Source organism: Lampris incognitus, chromosome 11, assembly GCF_029633865.1.
Source record: "Lampris incognitus isolate fLamInc1 chromosome 11, fLamInc1.hap2, whole genome shotgun sequence".
Lineage (NCBI taxonomy): Eukaryota > Metazoa > Chordata > Actinopteri > Lampriformes > Lampridae > Lampris > Lampris incognitus.
In genome coordinates this window covers 14,204,980-14,226,100 of record NC_079221.1, presented here as the reverse complement: position 1 = coordinate 14,226,100, position 21,121 = coordinate 14,204,980, and the positions used below count along the sequence as shown (strand labels likewise).

General features: G+C 45.1%; 1 protein-coding gene across 1 annotated transcript in view; it reads right to left on the bottom strand.

Annotated features, from left to right (window-relative positions):
* clybl (citrate lyase beta like) overlaps positions 1-21,121 on the bottom strand; it is a 99,585-nt gene that overhangs the window by 49,329 nt on the left and 29,135 nt on the right. Inside the window, exon 2 of the mRNA XM_056289998.1 lies at positions 8,250-8,451. Coding sequence (XP_056145973.1) covers positions 8,250-8,451 — 202 coding nt within the window. The remainder of the gene's footprint in view (positions 1-8,249; positions 8,452-21,121) is intronic.

Below are 21,121 nucleotides of genomic sequence, written 5' to 3'. Positions count from 1 at the left end.
TCTTAACCCTTGGGGCCCTGTAGGATATCAGCAGGAGGGAGAGAGAGATGGGGAGAGAGAGAAAGAGGGAGCGAGAGAGAGGGAAAGAGGGGACAGGTGTAACTGTCAGTTCCGCTCAGGGGTTTCAACCTGCCCCCTTCCCACCTCCTCCTCCACCCCACTGATCATACAGATATGATGATATGTGTAAGAGTGTTAGAGCAGTCAGCCTTGTCTTCGCCTCCTCCTCCTCCTCCTCCTCCCTCTCTCCTCCATGGAGACAGCGAGCTCTGGTCAGCTCCTCTGCAACTCTCTTCCTTAAAGCGTAGTGGTTTATGTCTTAAGGTCTGAACGTTTTGTGAGTGTGAGTGCGCTGATGTGCGCATTTCTCTGTAACACATACACACTCACGTGCGCCCTAGAGGGCAGTGTCCCATTTATGAAAGCAAAATAATACGGAGTGATGCAGAACTCTGGAAATGGCAAGATGGAGCGCAGAAAAACTCCACTTCATGAAGATATTTGGATTGTTCGACATAGAGCATACCGAATTATAAATCCATCCATCCATCCATCCATCCATCCATCCATTATCCAAACCGCTTATGCTGCTCTCAGGGTCACGGGGATGCTGGAGCCTATCCCAGAAGTCATTGGGCGGCAGGCGGGGGGACACCCTGGACAGGCTGCCAGGCCATCCCAGGGCCTTTGTTTTTGACAAACCACTGTTTTAATTCTTCCATTTCTATTGTGGTCACCTCCAAAAGCTGCAGTAAATGTTCACCAGGACAAAATATATCCGCGCCATCCGCAAATAGAGCATCCCACTACCCTAATTAGGATAAGTGGCTCGGAAAATGGATGGATGGATGGCATAGAGCAATAGACACAGCACAAGATGAACAGACTGTTAAACCATAGTGGAGGTGTGTTTGCTGCATCAGAGAATGAGTTTTTGAAGCATTTTTAAGTGGAAAGTACTGGACATATCTTTCCCTGTTTGACCAGTCGGTGCTGGTGTGACACGTGATGCCCACGGTCAAACTCGATTCCCTGCTGAGAATCCAGACGTGCGTGTGCACTGGCACATCTGGACAGTCTTGCAAGCCACGGCTAGGCACAATCTTCTCTACATCACTCAACAAACTGGGCCTTTACCTAGTTACTGCGTTCACATGTCCTCTGACTCAGTCTTCACAGCTGCCTCCGGCTTATCAATGGTTCAGCATGGCATTTAGAAATCTCTCCCTCCCTCTCCCTCTCCCTCTCTCTCTCTCCCTCTCCCTCTCATGGATTGTGAGGCCTGGTAGCGGTTGGCAAGGCGACAGGTCCACTGCACCTTCATGATGGTGAACATGACCAGTCTCATGGCCAGTGTGCATATTGCCGTGACTACCTACACATAGAGTAGAATTACACAGTGCGTGCCAAAGTCAGGTGTCAAACCGGTTATGAGGAAGAAGTGCTGTAATAAATAACCGGTGGGTTTGGGGTAAGGTTAAAACATGTTGACAAACAATCTCAGAATAGGAAGAAATTTTAACTTGAGCAATATTGCTGGAAAAAATTATAGTTATTCCATATCGGTTTGAAAATGCACACACACACACACACACACACACAATATATATATATACACACACACGACCCTGGCAGCAGGATAAGCGGTTTGGATAATGGATGGATGGCGATACATATACATATACACTACCGTTCAAAAGTTTGGGATCACCCAAACAATTTCGTGTTTTCCATGAAAAGTCACACTTATTCACCACCATATGTTGTGAAATGAATAGAAAATAGAGTCAAGACATTGACAAGGTTAGAAATAATGATTTGTATTTGAAATAAGATTTTTTTTACATCAAACTTTGCTTTCGTCAAAGAATCCTCCATTTGCAGCAATTACAGCATTGCAGACCTTTGGCATTCTAGCTGTTAATTTGTAGAGGTAATCTGGAGAAATTGCACCCCACGCTTCCAGAAGCAGCTCCCACAAGTTGGATTGGTTGGATGGGCACTTCTTTGAGCAGATTGAGTTTCTGGAGCATCACATTTGTGGGGTCAATTAAACGCTCAAAATGGCCAGAAAAAGAGAACTTTCATCTGAAACTCGACAGTCTATTCTTGTTCTTAGAAATGAAGGCTATTCCATGCGAGAAATTGCTAAGAAATTGAAGATTTCCTACACCGGTGTGTACTACTCCCTTCAGAGGACAGCACAAACAGGCTCTAACAGGTACTATTTAATGAAGATGCCAGTTGGGGACCTGTGAGGCGTCTGTTTCTCAAACTAGAGACTCTAATGTACTTATCTTCTTGCTCAGTTGTGCAACGCGGCCTCCCACTTCTTTTTCTACTCTGGTTAGAGCCTGTTTGTGCTGTCCTCTGAAGGGAGTAGTACACACCGGTGTAGGAAATCTTCAATTTCTTAGCAATTTCTCGCATGGAATAGCCTTCATTTCTAAGAACAAGAATAGACTGTCGAGTTTCAGATGAAAGTTCTCTTTTTCAGGCCATTTTGAGCGTTTAATTGACCCCACAAATGTGATGCTCCAGAAACTCAATCTGCTCAAAGAAGTGCCCATCCAACCAATCCAACTTGTGGGAGCTGCTTCTGGAAGCGTGGGGTGCAATTTCTCCAGATTACCTCAACAAATTAACAGCTAGAATGCCAAAGGTCTGCAATGCTGTAATTGCTGCAAATGGAGGATTCTTTGACGAAAGCAAAGTTTGATGTAAAAAAAATCTTATTTCAAATACAAATCATTATTTCTAACCTTGTCAATGTCTTGACTCTATTTTCTATTCATTTCACAACATATGGTGGTGAATAAGTGTGACTTTTCATGGAAAACACAAAATTGTTTAGGTGATCCCAAACTTTTGAACGGTAGTGTACATATATACACACACACACAAACACACACACACACACATATATACGTATATATATATATACACACACATATATATACATACACGCACGCACGCACGCACACACACACACACATATATATAGTTTTTTTCTGAAACTGTCAATGGTGTTGTAAGTGCTCAACTAATGAGGAGCAGAATATCAACACGGATACAGGAAAAGAAGATTTTGAAAACATTAAATCTTTTTTCCTGTACCTGTGTTGATATATATATATATATATATATGGTGTTGATAAAAGTGCTGAACAAGAGCAGAATATTAAGATATATATACCCTGAGAACAGGATAAGTGGCTCGGATAATGGAGGAATGGTGTGCACACACATGTGCACACACAGACACACACACACGGGTAAAAAAGTACACACACCAGCTGTAATAGACTTCCCATTACAGCTGAGGACATGGAAAGTAAAGTAAGAGGTCTGCTGCTGGAAAGGGGCATTTTATTATTGAGCTAATAACTCATTCTTACATTACACAGTGCAACACGGCAAAGGAATAATGGACTACAGATTTTTTGGCAAACCGTGTCCTGACTGGATCTTTTACGGCTCACATATGGTCCGAGAGACTGGGTGAATTCTAGCCTGACACTGTGCATGGTGGCTTGCATGCAGGTCTAGCCCGATCAAAGCCGGGGAATGTAATGGGATTATTTGGAGGGGAATTCCTGGGAGTACAAAGCTATTTTCGACGGTTAGGATTGTTGTGATTGGTGTTTTGATGTTCACCACTCAGAATGGTGTGGAGGGTTTGGGAGATCCGGTCCGCTGCAGGACAACGTTCTGCAGAAAATAAAGGCACTGTAGCGTGAAGCTTTTCCAAGTCATCGGCAACAGACATCAGAGGGCCTCTTATGATCCCTCACATGGACCAATGAATGAAAACATGCTCAGGGAAGAGTCTGGTATAGCCTGGTATGACTGACGGGTGAAGAAATTTCTGTTTCTGGATGTCTCCACACGCCTATGACTGACATCCCATTGACCAACAATGAAAACGACTTTTTCCTGACGGCGGTGGAAAAAACAGCAGCCTCGCAAAGCCAGTCCACAAATTTTGCTCTGCTCATTGTGGTCTGGCAAGACTAAATAGGCATGCGTTTTAGTTAGGGGCGACGCAAGTGGGACTAAAATTACTTTGCAGGTGACTGGATCAGCCTTTAATCAGTCAGAGCCACAAAACACATGACGTTTAACCAGAGCGCCACATTTCCAGTAAACACCACTACCGCTAGCATGTCAGTTTATGTAGCTCGTTATTATGTCTGTTAGCGTCACCACTTCTTTTCAGACCAAGTACAAGTACTCACATTTGGGTACTTGCCAGTACAGAGTACCGATGCGAGTACTTGATAATGCCATTACAATTCTAACAACGACTTTGAAAACACGTTTTATTTTCATTAAATCCTCATCGCTTTCTGACTTCTTCTTTCAGCTTGTTCCCTGTTTTTCCGGGGTCGCCACAGTGGATTTTATCATTTTCATCAGAACCCTGTGAGGGCACAGCACCGATGGCGGTCCTCGTTAACCCGGGTCTCGACCGATCCGGTATGGTCTTGGCAATCCGCATAATGATTTGGCAAAATTTTACGTCGGATGCCCTTCCTGACACAACCGCTAACCCTATGGACGGGAGCACAGGCCCGGATGCCATCCCAGTATTCAGGGACTTGCACCCGCACCATGTCTGTCGCCTGTCACTCTCTGACTGTGACAAATGAAATATACAACATGACCCTGTTGCTGACATTTTAACTGCCATACATTTCACTTCAATGTGACCTGTAACACATTCAGTGGCTTTCAGTACAACATACAACTGTAGCAGAAAACCTGAAATGATGGGTGTCCGGGTAACGCGGTGGTCCATTCCGTTGCCTACCAACACGGGGCTCACCGGTTTGAATCCGTGTTACCTCCGGCTTGGTCGGGCGTCCCTACAGACACAATTGGCTGTGTCTGCGGGTAGGAAGCCGGATGTGGGTATGTGCCCTGGTCGCTGCACTAGCGCCTCCTCTGTCGGTTGGGGCGCCTGTTCAGGGGGGAGGGGAACTGGGGGGAGGGGGTAGCATGATGCTCCCACACGCAACGTCCTCCCAGTGAAACTCCTCACTGTCAGGTGAAAAGAAGTGGCTGGTGACTCCACATGTATCGGAGGAGGAAGCATGTGGTAGTCTGCAGCCCTCCCTGGATCAGCAGAGGGGGTGCAGCAGTGACCGGGAAGGCTCAGAATAGTGGGGTAATTGGCCAGATACAACTTGGGGGAAAAAGGGGGGGAACCCCCAAACCCCCCCCCCCCCAAAAAAAACCTGAAATGATATGTACTCAAAGTTAGTGCTGTCTGTGAGGACTAACCCTTAGACTACACCAGGCACGGAGAAAAAAAAAAGCAGAAAACACGGCTGGCACACAACCACATGCAACACAGTCTCAGTGCAGCAGGTAAAAACACCCGCCCCGCCGAGCCCACGGGACCCCCAAGTCTGTGCCTGGTCTGTCTGCAATCATCCAAGTTACACATGCGGGGGAAACTTTGTCATTTCTCGCTCCATTTGGACAAATGACACAACGTGTTCGTCCGCATCTCGGCCATCGTTTCACGTTGTCTGTCTGGCTCCATCTCTTCCTCTTCCCGTATGACCGACTGGCGGAAAAAAGCACCGCTCACTTTTCACAATTTCTGCAAGGACTGTCTATATTGGGTGCAGCTGTACTGGAGTAGTTTTACAAGTACGATTATGAGTACACGAGGAGAGTACCAGACCCTAGCATGCATCCCTAGTGTCTGTACACGATTCTTGCCATCTTTGTAAATGTCTTTAATAAAACCAATTCCATTGAGCGGTTACCATCAACACTAACTGCTTTTAGCACAGCCATTGTTGTAATTTTAAAAATATTGCGCCATTTGTTGTTGTCATCATCCAAACCGCTCACTGGTTGTCAGACTCAACTGATTCTTGATGGACGCTTTCCGAGCTAATATCTCATAGTGAAATGAGCTGAGCGGGATTCATACATGTATGTGTGTATATATGGTTTTTTTTGTCTTCCCCCTTTTTCTCCCCAATGGTACCTGTCCCATTCTTCCGAGCCTTCCCGGTCGCTGCTCCACCCCCTCTGCAAATCTGGGGAGGACTGCAGACTATCACGTCTCCTCCGATACATGTGGAGTCGCCAGCCGCTTCTTTTCACCTGACATTGAGGAGTTTTACCAGGGGGACGTAGCACATGGGAAGATCACGCTATTCCCCCCCAGTTCCCCCCCCCCCGAACAGGCGGCCCAACCGACCAGAGGAGGCACTAGTGCAGCGACCAGGACACATACCCACATCCGGCTTCCCACCCACAGACACGACCAATTTGGTCTGTAAGGACGCCTGACCATGCCGGTGGTAACATGGGGATTCGAACCGGCGATCCCCGTGTTGGTAGGCAACGGAAGAGATCGCCACGCTACCCGGACGCCCCCGTGTGTATCTTGATAAAGAACCCACACATCACTGCAAAACAGCTGCAGAAGAGAGTAGCAGACAAAGGTGTAGCTGTTCACAGGACAACAGTACAATGTACTTTAAACACCAAAGACCAACATGGCAGATTTGCCAGAAATAAGGCTTTCCTCCAACCGCAACACAAAAAAATAGTGTCTGAAGTATGCAAAGAAAACCTTGAGAAGCCTGAAGCTTTCTGGAACAATATGCTTTGGACTGATGAAACCAAAATGGAGCCTTTTGGCCACAACCAAAGAAGGTATGTTAGGAGAAAAAAGGGTGAAGCATTTGTAGAGAAGAACTCATTGGCAACTGTTAAGCATGGGGTTGGCTCCATTATGCTTTGGGGCTCTGTGGCATCTGGCGGCACAGGAAATGTGGGTAGAAGGAAGAACGGATTCCACCAAATTTTAAGAAATTCTACAGGCTGATATTCGAAGGTCATTCGGTACCTCCAGGAAAGATGGATGAAGGTGTTGGAATGGCAACCACAATCCCTAAACTGGAATATTATTGAAAATCTGTGGAGAGGTCTCAAACATGCCATGCATGCAAGGAGTCAGAAGAATACCTCTATGCTAGAGTTGTTCTGCCAGGAAGAATGGGGAAAATTCCAAAACCAAGAAGTGAAAGACTCTTAGCTGGCTACAGGAAGTGTTTGCGAGCTGTTATATTTGCCCGAGGAGGGGTTACAAATTTCTACCTGACAGGGTTCCCAAACTTTTGCACAAGGCCTTTTTCCTTTTTTTAAAATATTATTTTGAAACTAAAAAATTGAAATAAAAAGCGACTGCTTTAAAAGGTGAAGAAATCTGTCATGCTCCACTTTGTACCATTTAGAGGTCACGTTAGCTTCTGTTCACCTAGATATGAATTATAAAGGGCCTTTTGACCAGAGGTGCCCAAATTTGTGCACCCCACTGTGTGTTTATATCAACATACCAGGATTTATAATGAATTATACATCGGAGCTCTCTTCCCCCAGGGTTTTGACGGGTAGCAGGGTCTATTTGAAATATCTGGTAGATAGTTAGGCTTATCTGACAGATAAATGGACACGCGGTGATGTCTGACAAGATAAGTCGTGGGTTCAGGATGCTTTTCTTGGGGAGAAAAAATAAAGACGTGAACCTGTCACGTGCTGACAGCTAAAGAAGCCCAGATTGTGTATTCTTCTCAAGCCTGAATAGCTGCCATGATGCCGCATTCCTCTCCTCATCTCCCCACTAACACATAATGAAGACCGGAGCGCTGACATCCGCCGACTCCTTCACAGGGTCACAGCTTTGGCCTGTCACTCACATAAGCCCTCATCTCATTGTCTTCTGCTTTCTACAGGAACGGCCTCCAGCCATATCAATCATCTTTATTATCACGACTTAAAAAAAAAAAAACCTTTGTCATTTGACTTTTTACCCGGGCCCCCTTCTTTATCCTGCTCTCCAATCACAATTTCATGGGCAGTTCAGCGGAGCCAATGGCGCTGCGGCGTGGGCGGGAGGAGAATGCTTTTAACCTGCTGCATCTGCTGCCGCCCTGCTGCTTCCCCAGTGGGACGTGGTCACCTTGTTTTAAAGGACTCCGATAGGGGGGCCACCGCTGCCTTTATGCCAGCATAATGGGGTGAAATGTGCTTGATTTAAACATCTCACTTAGGTAGTTTTCCTTTCAGTAATTAAGACCTAGCACCTGTCCGAAGGAGGCAGAAGGAGTTAAAACCATATAGGCTCACACATCTGTGTTGGGGTTTGCCGCGCGTGCACTCGTCACACGCGTGTTTGTGCGTTCCGCACATGTCGTGTGTGTACTTGTGGATTTAACTACCTTTTTGCTGAGGGCTACCCCGTCTTCACAGTCCAAGACGGCGCAGTCAACGTCCAGCGAGGCCAGCTTTTTCAGCTTACGCTCATCATTGCCGGGGCAGTAGAGGACTGCCCTTCGGGGTACATAGCACAGCGAGTGATGGTGACCCCGACATCCGGCCGTACGCCACTGCCGGTCCACAGGCGAGAGAAAAACCCTTTCCCTGTCAACAAACACACAAAAAGGCACTTTCACACATACATGACCTCGCATCAACAGAATAAATTGCAGGCATTTTTTGTTGGGAGAGGCAGCAGCACACCACCATTCACACACCACTCCCAATACCGCTGAACCCCTCTGTTGTCGTTTCTTGCAAATGACATTGAATTCTTTATGACAGAGTTACAGGAGTGCTTGGAAATAGCGGCTGAAGATGTTTGGTTTAGTTCTGCAGACTAATCTCTTCATATGCTCCGATGTTGAGGAGCTCCTTCATCTCAGTCTGTCCCATTTCCCATTTTTGTCAGCATTAGCAAACCGCTGGAGACAATACTCTGTCTAGACTCTAGAACAGAATCTCCAGCTCTACACATTTTAAATGCTTTAGGTGGCGTGGAATAATCTCATCGCTTCCTGAGAACTTTGTGATGGGCCCATACACGTCGGGGAAAGAGCGTTGTACATCAGAGGGTCCTGGCGTGCTCGCAACACTTGTGTAACACCCTTGTTCACGCATTTTCTGGCAGGAAACTAGCGGTAACGCTAGCATGTCTTGAGTTATCAAATTGCCGTAACTGATTTACGGTCATGTTGGTATCGGCGCCCTTTCCACACATTGGCTCCTGGACAGCAAAGCGACTTTAAGTTGACGTTAAAGGCTGCATATGTGAACGTTTCCCAACACGCATACAGTGGAGCATGCACTTCCACCTTAACACGGCAGCATGAAAACACAAGAGCCTCTACTGACAGGACATTACCGTGCAAGCTGCACGGACGTATTATTATGGACAACACTACGAGAGGAAGAGGGCGTCCAGCTCCACACCATTACAAGAGAGAAAGTCTGGAAACATTTAATTTGGCAAGTTCTGTTGGCCTTTAAGCTTTTCCATTGACGTGAATGAGGCACACTGACCTGGGCTTGGAGACCCTTTGTCAGAAACAAACTCACCCAAACAGTGAGACACTCTTATGCTAATAACGCTCATTCACAGTTAAGCGTGTTGAGCTGAATGTCTATGGGCAGGAGGGTGGATGTGCGAATGCAATTTGGAGAGAATGCCGGTGTGAAAGTTAAATTCGAGCCAAACAGCGTCGTAATCCATTGGGCTTATGTGCTCATGTCAATTCTGTGTCAAGGTGAGGAGCCGTGGCTCTATCTCTTACACAGTGACACAATATATACATGCATGTATGCTCAAATGTGCCCATCCAAGCATTCACACAGACCCAGACACAGGAAACACTCCCGCAGTCATGCACACGCATGCATACACGTTAAGTGTGCACGTGCATACACACACACACACCCACAAAAAAAAACATGAATGAGTTGCACACACACGGAGTGACACGGCGATAATCACAATCGCGGCACACACGTCTTAATTATTTGTTCTGTGGGTCTGGCTGCTGAAACAATTAGCCCTAATGAATAGCCTAAATGATTAGTATCAGATATATCTAATTACAGTGAGACACAGCCCTCTCCTGCCAGCAGTCCCACTGGGTCTCAGCCGCTCTGAGAGGGATCACTTTTGTAGACGGCGTTCTCGGCCTGAGGAGGACAAGAGGGAGAAAGGAAGAGGGGGAATATGGTCCTTCTTGTTCAAAGAGGGGGGGGGGGGCGGACAATTCTCTTTTCTTCTCCTTTCTTCTTTGAAGGAGCTAAAGTCACTTCAATAGGCACTTAATCCTGTCAACTATGCTTCCAAACGCCCTCCAGTCTCAATCAAGCCTAATCTGGACTGAGATGATGCGTCTATGACTGGCGGTTAAAACCGATTCAGGTGGCGACGGTGGCTTGCAGCTCTTTTGGGGGTTTACAGGTATTAAAAAAGCCTCTGCAGGTCATCTTAATGCTGTGCTGTGTGGATGGGGGACAGTAACAACGCATGAGAAAGAGGTCTGGGGAGGTTATATGCAAAGGGCTCTCTGCCGTGTGGATTGTGACACAGTCCGTGTTTACATGCAAGTTAAAAATTCCATTTCAATCAGATCACATCTGTTGTGTTGTGTAATTTATTGTGTAATTCTACTGCAGTCTTCCCTATTGTATTAGTGGTCTGACACTGTTAAATGTATATAGCTTTACAGAGCCACTCAAATGTCATTGTATGTGCCTGAAATGATAATTAAAGTTCAAGTCATTAAGACAATAATTCTTAACATTGTAACTGCCATGTGAACACCTCCATCAAACATGCTTAATGAGTTTTCATGAGTTACTTGATTTGCTGTGCTTTGCATTCACCTTAACCGAAGTTCTTTCAGAGAATCGGTGGTGCACATGCATCAAAAAAGTACCGAAATCTGACCCGCGACAGATGGCGAGCGGCGGCAAACAGCTGCATTTCTGTGGTGAGACTGAAACAACGTCCACGCTCAGTTAAGTGAAGGAGCTTAATGTTTTGGACGGGGAAAGAAAACAGAAATGGAAACGTTTTCCGAAAAGCCTCAAACATGATGTAGGATCACACACAACACGTTCCATAATTCAACTATCTGACGGTTCTTGTGCATAATTTGACTATCCAAGGAGACGCTTTAATTGAACTACCACCTTAATTCAATTATTCACCTTAATCAGATTATTGACTGATGTAAACACAGCCGGTGAAGATGGGACGAACACGGAAGATCTCAAGGTCCTTTGGAGGCCAAATGAAACAACAAAAAAACAAAGTTGAAGGGGGCCCGTATTGACAGAGGAGATTAAAAAACAGCAAACAGCAAAATTAGAAAGGAAAATAGAGGGCTGGAAGAGGGCGGCGGGGGGCATGGAGTGGTAGGGGGGCGAGAAGGGGCAGGGGGGGACCCAAATGAAGTCTTCTCTATTCAGTGCAGACTGCTCCGGGGTGAATGTTAAAAAGCCATTCTGTGTGCCCACTTGAAAGGCAAATAAATTCTAATGTAAGTGGAGTGCGCTTACAAGGAGATGAGGGCAGTAATTAAAGAATAGATTTCATTAAAAAATGAAAGAAAAGCGAGTGCAGAGGCCCCCTTGATGTCATCTTGAGTCATCAGAGATGGAGAGGAACGGGGCCGAACCGGGAGACACTAAACGCAGAGGTCAGAGACGGAGGTCTGAAATCAGCGTTTCTCTCTTTCTTTCATTCAACCTTCCCACCTCTTCCTGCTCTCTTTCAGCTCGGCAGGGGGTCTGGCTTTACAGTGAACCGGGGACTACATGGGAGACACAGGGGATGAGGGAGGTCAACCTGGTTCGGTCTTTTGTTCTGTGCTAACGGTGTGCAGATGGCAGAGGAAAAAGTTGACCATCTTGCCAAGACTGGCCAGATTATTGACCCGTGCCGTTACAGCCTGATTTTGTGATATTTCTGCAAAAAAAAAAAAACAATACATCAAAACTGTAACACACACAAGCTATTCGGTATTACAATATAATGTCAATATCGTCATATGAGATTTAGACATTGTCCAGGATTTTGGTTATGATAATAACATGTTGTCACTCCCTGGTCTTAAAGGCTGCATTACTGTTAAGTAAGACCATTTTCTGAACTTATTCCACCGTTGTGGCAAAATGAACAATGAATGTCTCTACCTGCTTGGCCATCATATCCACATTACTAATGATCATTTATCAATGTTTTCGGCTGTGTAATTTCAGGCCATTCGCTATACAGAAATAATTGGGTACCAAACAAGTAAGTGCTTAAAAGTACAACAGATGTAACTGAACTATGATGAGTGGTAATTACTGTATAATACAGGAGTGAAATAGGGTCTTTTCTAAGCCTCTAGTTTGTTTCCTTGTCATTATAATGTGATGTTCAGTGTAACCTACATAAAACATTGTATGGGATATTGGGCACCGCCGTAGCCGAATGGCCACATGGTCGCAACTGTCGCCGGTTTGAATCCAGACGGCGACCTTTGTTGCATGTCTTACCCCTCTCTCCCTCCCTCATTTCTTGTCTGCCTCCACTATCACTATCTAATAAATATGGAAGCCTGTTTCCACCACATTGAAAAACCCTGTTAAAATCATATCCATTTTCATTTTCCATGTGTAAAGCTTTCTAGCTAACATACTGCAGAGGAGATGACACTGTCTGATTGGCTAGAAACAGTCAGAATTCCCGAGAAATAAAGTCGAAATTCGGAGAAATAAAGTTGGAATTGTGAGAAATAAAGTAGGAATTCCAAGAAAAAAAGTCAGAATTCCGAAAAATAAAGCCACAATTGTGAGAAATAAAGTCGAAATTCAGAGAAATAATGTTGGAATTGTGAGAAAGAATGTAGGAATTCGGGGGGTGGGGGGAAAAGTCAGAATTCCGAGAAATAAAGCCGCAATTGTGAGAAATAAAGTCAAAATTTGGAGAAATAAAGTTGGAATTCCGAGAAAAAAAGTCAGAATTCCGAGAAATAAAGCCACAATTGTGAGAAATAAAGTCGCAATCCTGAGAAATAATGTCACAATTAACCAAACTTTTTTTTTAATGTGGTGGAAACAGGCTTCCAGAATTTTGAATCCTTTCTGTTAAACTGGAATATAAGGTGAATATGGAGATAAGATGTGCTATCTGACTCAGCAGGACATCCATTATTCACCTTATATTCACGTTTAACAGGTAATTACTATTTATCCCTGAGACACAAAGGAGTCATAATGCTTGTGTTTGGTACAATGTGAATTTATCCCATACAGTGTGTGATGTAGATAATATTTAACATACATTATTGTAACTGGTTATTTTTTTGCCCGGTGCAGGTTTCGATACGGGGTGTACTGCACCACAAGGCGACATCACTAACCGCTCGGCTAAAGGGTCAGACCCGTTAGCTAGGGGCTAACGTGTCTTATTAGTAGTTTACATTATAATGACAAGCAAACTAACTAGAGTATGTTATTCACTAATTACCATTCATCATAGTACAATTACATCAACTGTACTTGTATAAAACTTGGATATTTCTGTGTAATAAATGGCCTGCGTTAAACAAAATATCTTATGAAAGCACAACTTTTCTTCCCCAAACGGACCGTCACATCATCAATATCGAGGTATTCAATGAAAAATATCCTGATATATGATTTTATCAATACAGCCCCGCCATTGTAACACACCACAATCAGCGTTGGGACTGCTTATCATCTGGGTGTCTATATTTGCTACATCGTCAGAGCATTTCAAAATCTGTTGTTTGTCATGATAAATATCAGACTCTGGTGTGTGCTACATCTCTGATCTGAGGCTTTAGCAGCTGGGATAATAGCAGGAGTTTTGACCAGAAGTGCAATACGGAGCAGCTATGTGCCATCATTACTAACTAGACACAGCGGTGAGGCTCATTGTGCCCCATACGTTTCAGAGACATGCGGCTGATTCTGATGCAGTCTTCTATGCACACTCCATGGTGATGCCGATGTTGGCCGGTCGAGGACCACGCTGGAGGGCACTAGTGAAACCATGGCTCAGAAGGAGGTTCAGAGAGAAAAGAAAACAATGACTTTTTTTTAACTTCATTTTCAGAGAGAAATGTGAATCATGTCTAAGCTGCAGCACCAAAAGTGTGCCTCTCAAGGCTGCTGATGTCCTGAGGGACGTCATTTTCAAACACAACAGGTATGCTGTTGAGAAGCACAGCCATTAACGCGATGGAGACTCTGCACGGTGTGGTCAGGCGATGCTGAGACTCAAAATAAACTTGATATTTTCTCGGGAGAAAGAAGTACTTGTCTCACACTGTGCTGTGGTTTGGCTGAACTGGAAACCATACCATTCAGATAGACTACAGCATGGTCAATTTGATGTGATAATGTCCCTTTTAATTCAAAGTGGATCAACAATATCAGCATTTGTATTTTGGGACTAGAACATTTTTAATTCAGCGCTTGCAAGATAAATGCATATCGTTATTAGCCAATTTATGCCAGGCAAAGTTATTAGACAAGTTTAGGATTTAAAGGAAACAAATAAAAATGTTGAAATGATGGATCAGTGTTTTGCTTTTCAGTTCTCAGTATCAGTTGATGGAAAAGAATGAAACTCTGCCACACAACTAAAACTCAATGTTTCACCAATACTGGAAGAAACATTCGTACATTCTGAATCAATTGTGATAATGCTTTGGCAGAGTGAAGAAAACTGTCACTAAAGATCACAAGAAAGTTTTAAATTTGTTTCCTTTCTTTTTAATCCCATAAAATGAGGATCAGTTCTTTTGAAATGAACATGTGGTGTTTTGGTCCGTTAACAATCTCATTCATTCATCTAGGGGTCCAATCCTGAACATCAGGAATCAGGAACACTTTATTTGTTTTTATTTCGTTTCATTTCATGTACTTGTGCACAGGAAATGAAATGAAATATCGTTTTCCCCAGCCCACAGCAGTGCAACACAAAGACAAAAACACATATCCAAAAACTACAAGAACTACAAGAACACATATCCAAACTAACACACGTATCCAAACTAAACAAAAAAATTCACTGTCCAAGGGAATGAACGCCAGCCAGGATGACTGTCGGAACTGCTGGCCTGCATGGGCTAGCAGTTAGCTTAGCCTGCCCTGCTTCCATGTCCTGTCAGACTGCCCTCGGTCTTTCCTCTTCGGGCACCGCTCCGATCAGGGCCGTGGTCCTTGGGCCCCACAGGATGCAGCAGACTAAGCTGCCCCAGCCGATCCAACACTAGCTCTCCCAGCCAGACACCTTTGATAAATGACCACACCAAAATGACCACACCAAAAACACAGTCAACGCAAGGCGAGGCCGCCGCCAGACCGCCCTCGGTGTTATCGGACCTGCCGGTCAGCATAGCTAAACCTGCCCCGCTTCCACGTCCTGTCAGACCACCCTCAGTGTTTCCTCCGCGGGCGCAGCTCTGGGCAGGGCATTTTAGTTTAATTTATTGACATTCATGGTGATACTGGTAATTCTAGTGGTGATTGAGCACTCAAATCAAAAGAACTCCATTAGAAATGAATGAGAGTCAGCAGTTTCACCAAACTTAAAAACCTGGATGAACCTGAGTTGTACTTATTGACGTTGTACTATCTGTTGGTAAAGGTCTTCTACCAGCTTGTTCTGTCACATCTGCTGGTTAGACCCAACAGCTTCACTTCTTCTTCAGACTCAACACTACTTGCCTTCTTCCTCATTTGGCTGCTATGATGAAGACGGAAAACACTACACACCCTGTCATTGTTCCTGGTGAAGTCCTACCAGACACCAACCATTCACATCACATACTGCTAAAGTCTGCAGGATTTGGAGATTCGGGGGATTAGCTGTTGTCTCAAACACACCAGAGAGAAAGTACCATAAAGAAATGTTGTCCACATATACGTTTTCATGGCTGTGGCTTTAATTCCCATATGCTGTGTGTTTTAGCACTTATTACAGGTAACTTAAGAGCCAAAATGGCAGAACTGGTTAGTAATATTAACAATGCAATATTCCCATAAAACCCCAAAAGGAACTGCTTGTAAAGGCAGGCGGCCATAAACATTACTGGTACATTACAGTAGTGCCATAACCAATGGGAAGCTAGCTTTCACTTCCACATACTACACGCAATCTGGACTCCTCTATTTACACCATTCAACATCTGGCAGACATTTTCCCAGCGTTAAACACATAAAATCTATATCAAAGTCTAACAGCCACAACAGTACTTAATATATCCTATGGCACCAAAGTCCTTTCTTTCCTCTATTTTTTCACTTTTTTATTCATTTAATCTTTCACGTTATTGTTTTTTTTTCTTTCTCTCCATGAAAGGTTATGATGACATCGAATGAGGCGGCTCCATCAGCGGTTGTTTAGTGGTGGGACGTGGCCGTCGTGACTAGCTTTACTGGTCTGAGATCAGAGGTTAGCGTGTGTTAGTGGGTTTATGTGCTGCTTGATGGGACTGGTTCTCATTAGCGGGAGAGGCAGCAGGCCTGGCGAGTCTGGGGAAAAGAGAGGAGAGAGGAATGAGAGGCCGGACGCCGGCCTTCTGCAAAACACAGAAAAGCTATCTAAAATGAACTGGGATGGATACTGGGCTGACACCAGGCTCAAATAATGGGCTACATCGGCATTGTTCTATCTAAGCAATGGACCGGGTCTGTACTCAGTGTCGGCCAATACTCAGAGATTCGTACTCGTAGTCTGTATCGGCAGTGAAAAGGTGGTATCAATTGCATCCCTAAAAATCAACCAAAAGTTTTGTCATTTCACGGACAATATTGCTTCTGCAATATGTGTGTCGGCCCTGTGATGGCCTAGCAGCCTGTCCAGGGTGTCTCCCTGCCTGTCACCCAATGACTGCTGGGATAGGCTCCAGCATCCCCGTGACCCTGAGAGCAGTAAAAGCGGTTTGGATAATGGATGGATGGACTTATTTTGTCCTACATGGCACTTTTTTTGTGTCTGCCACCCTCCAACACAAGAGACTTGTATCGTCTCGGACAAAGCGGCTGACTTGCACAGAATGATCTGCAGATCTTCAATCTGACAGAAGGGTCTGTGATGATCCGAAACCTGCCACCGCCGCTGTCTTTGTGGTCTCTACCTACAGCACAGCTGCCTCGAACCACACATGCTTGAAGCAAACTTCACGTCCCTGCTGCTCCCTTGGGCAAACCAGGTTACTGTTGTTCCCCTGACGTGTTTCCACTCCTGTTTTCTTGACTTCCGTCTCTTATGGCAAGGCTCGCTCTGTCTCTCTCTGTCTCTCTCTCTCTCTGTCTCTCTGTCTCTCTCTCTCTCTCTCTCTCTCTCTCTCTCTCTCTCTCTCTCTCTCTCTCTCTCTCTCTCTCTCTCTCTCTCTCTCTCTCTCTCTCTCTCGCTGTCCTCATCCATCCAGTCTCACTTCTATTTGTCAAGATAACACACAGCATGTAAACAGAATAGGTCTCTTCAGTCTTTTTGGACTCACCCGGCGACAATCTCGATAACAGAAAAACAGAGGATTTTCAGTTCTGAGTAAACATCTGATTTGTGGTCCGCGCTGCATCATAAATAGCTTGTAGTAATATCGCCATTATCATCAAGCGATAACTATTTCATGTAACTATATTGGCCTCCGCCTGCTAGTATAATAGGCTGATTCAGGTGGAGGCTGTCATCCTACCACATGTATTGTAGCAGATAAGGACGGCGGACTCCAAAACAGACCCACAACAACGGCGTCACTCTTAATATGTAGATTTCCACAATTATCTCCAGCTTGGCGGCGCAGGCAGAAGCTGTGTCTAAAATGCACAAAATTAAAGATCTGTGTTTCTCCCCCATGATAATCAGGTGCTTTTTAATATGCAAACTACATTCGGAGAAGGGTCTGTCGGCGTTTAAGGTTCCAGATTAAATTCGCCGAGAAATAAATAAAGACGGAACAAAGGCGAGGGGAGGAAATTGATGTTGTGACACGTAAACAGGTCCCCCCCCCCTTTATAAAACAAAAAACAAAAAAAACCTGTGAAATAAAATCGTCAGAAAGTCATCAATATTTATCTGCGATCCACGCCCACCTTCTCCATCTCACACTTATTTTCCACACAAAAGAGAGGGTTAAAACAATCCCCGCTCTGGGCCTCCCCACAGAGGGACACACTGTGTGTGTGTGTGTGTGTGTGTGTGTGTGTGTGTGTGTGTGTGTGTGTTTTTACACCGCCTCGGGTCTAAAAGCTGTGACTAGATGGACGAGAAATGCTTAAAAATTAACCGGGGACACAGAGGGTGGAATCAAAAGCTTCTTTTACTTCTCTCTTCTTTTTTTTTTACGTCCTGCTTTCTTCACTTGCCCTCCAGCCAGTCTGAGCGACTCCCACGTTCCCCTGCAGGTGACGTCATGCTGGTGTCTTCTGACCTCGCTGTGGGCCTCCGCCGGGCGTCCGGGGCCGGCCTGTCCGGGGCCGGCCCGTCCGTCAGCGGCAGGAGCAGGGAAGAGCCCGGTACAACGGGGCTGATAGCATCTTCACCATGATAACAAATGCTGCTCGTAACGATGACAACACCTTTGTGCGGCAATGATGAGCAGGAGACGGATGTTCACACGCACCACATTCCCTCCTCTTCCTGGTTTTTTTTAATTCGTGTTGCTCAGAATAAACTGGACGACAACTTCCCCGCACACCTCATACAAACTCCCATTCTGTCCAGAACAGGAGCGCAACTAACGATCATTCTCATAATCGATTATTTTTTCAATATATGGAATAATCACTTCGTCAGTTGAAAGTCAAAAATACGGATGCCCATCGTCAGTTTCTAGACTCCCAAGTGACGTCTTTAAACTGTTCACTTTCTCTGACCACCAGCCTGGTGTTTTCACTTGATGACTATACTCAAACAATTAATTGACTATCAAAACTGTAATCAACAGGGGCATACGGGTAGCATTGCGGTCTATCCCGTTGCCCACCAATACAGGGATCGCCGGTCCAAATCCCCGTGTTACCTCCAGCTTGGTCGGGCGTTCCTAAAGGCACAATTGGCCGTGTCTGTGGGTGGGAAGCCGGATGTGGGTATGTGTCCTGATCGCTACACTAGTGCCTCCTCTGGTCAGTTGGGGGCGCCTGTTCAGGGGGGAGGGGGAACTGGGGGGGAATAGTGTGATCCTCCCACGTGCTACGTCCCCCTGGTGAAACGCCTCACTGTCAGGTGAAAAGAAGCGGCTGGCGACTCCACATGTATCGGAGGAGGCGTGTGGTAGTCTGCAGCCCTAATTGGATTGGCCGGATATAATTGGGGGAAAAAAGGGGGAAACATTTAAAAAAAAGGAAAATTGCAATCAATTTTCTGCTGATCGACTCATTGATTATTAGACTGATCACTTTGGCACTAGTTCATGCAAGCTGCCCACTGTGCTCACATTTTCCACTGACACCAACACAGATCTGGTAAAAGGTGTATGATACATCACTAAGTTAATCAGAATCAGCCGATAATTGCTTAAGAATATGTTATCGTGTCAGGACGGGTATCAAAACTTAAGTCCGATATATCGCACCAGTACGATGAAGCATTGTTTATGTGCCAACGCCGCCGAAAGACGTTGATGTAAAGGCAGGTGGTGCTACAGCCTACAAATAAACGCCGGCCCTGTCGATATTTACAGCAAAACAGACGACAGAGTCACAGTCGCATGTTACAGAGAAGCGTTAAGTCGACCTGATGTAGAACAACGTAAGAACAAACACGTCTGAAAATGTCCAGCCAAAATCAATGTGACGTGTTCGCTCCATTTAAGCTGAAGCCATTTGTGTCAGTCTCCATCCGGGACTGCAGCGCCGTGGAAACAGTGTTTAGTAATACATCAGGGCAGGTGTTACTACACAAGTGTTATTACACATCTGCATCACACTCACAGTACAACAGCAGACAAACTACACTGCTGGAAACTCAAGACACAGGGTGGGATGTCAGTGAAACAGAATTGATAATGGTATCAGCCAATATCAATGATCAAATGCAGGATATTGGCAAAAATGTAATTATCGCACTCGCTCATCCAAACTATGATGGATTTTGGATGAGTTCCCTCCAATAAAGCTGGCCAGTATCTGGATATAACCTGCATATGTGAGACTACATGTGTTGTGGGATTGTGGTTGTGGTAATATGGTGACATAACTTAAAATGTTGTCATTCCCCAGTCTAAAAGGCTGCATTACAGTGAAGAGAGACCATTTTCTGAACTTCTTCCACTGTTTTAGTGAAATGAGCAACATATTCTTGGTCATCATATCCACAATAATTGTAAATATCTTATGAAAGCACCAGTAGTTATACACTAAATATAATCACATCATTAATATGGAGGTGTTCGGTCAGACATAGTGTGATGCTTGGTTTGGTGAATAACGCCCTACTCCTCGTGCCATGTGTAATTCATGTGCAATACTCTGACAAGGATTCTGGTCGCATCCGGGCTTTTCTTTTCTTTTTTTTTTTGAATCTCACTTCCTCTGATTTTATCAGCGACACCCCGACATCTCTGTCTTCCTCCTTTCATACCGTGTCACCATGTCCCTCAACATCAACAATGCCCCTTTCTCCTCCTCCCGGTCGTGTCTTCTCCCCCTCTCCGCTCTCATTAGGTTGGGTTTTAAGCCTTAATCTGCACAATGAGGATAAAGTCATGGCGGTTATCTTCGGCAGCCAATGCCCGTCTACCTGTAATCCCTCTCAAAGTCCCCCTGCTTTCCCCTGGCTCACAAATCGGCACACAATGCCTTTATACAAGGCCTCCGCTTTAATGCCCCAAGACGACGACGACGACGACACACTCCCTTCTCTCCTCGTCCCGCCGTACGGAACTAGTGAAATCCCGCTCCTCCTCGGGAAAAAAAGAGAAAGGTCTTCATCCGGGTTTAAGACCTGGGAAAAGATAGACTGGAAAGGACATAAAAGCCGTCATCCGTAAACGAGTTCAAGTTGTCTTCCGCGTCTCCTCGTCTCCTCGTTCGCTATGTAAGACGGCAGCCGAGTGTAAACTCGTGAATCTGTGCACCAAATTAATTTGAATGCATTAGTAATTTATAGCGCCATGATACATGTACAACGCAGTGGTGTTAATTTTAGATAACAGTAAAACAATCAACGTCTGCATCATTAAAAGATAATTGTGGTGGTGCTGGTGGGGGGGGGGGGTTAAAAAAAAAGGTCAAACAAATGGCTGCATCTGAGGAGGGCATGGGGGGGTTA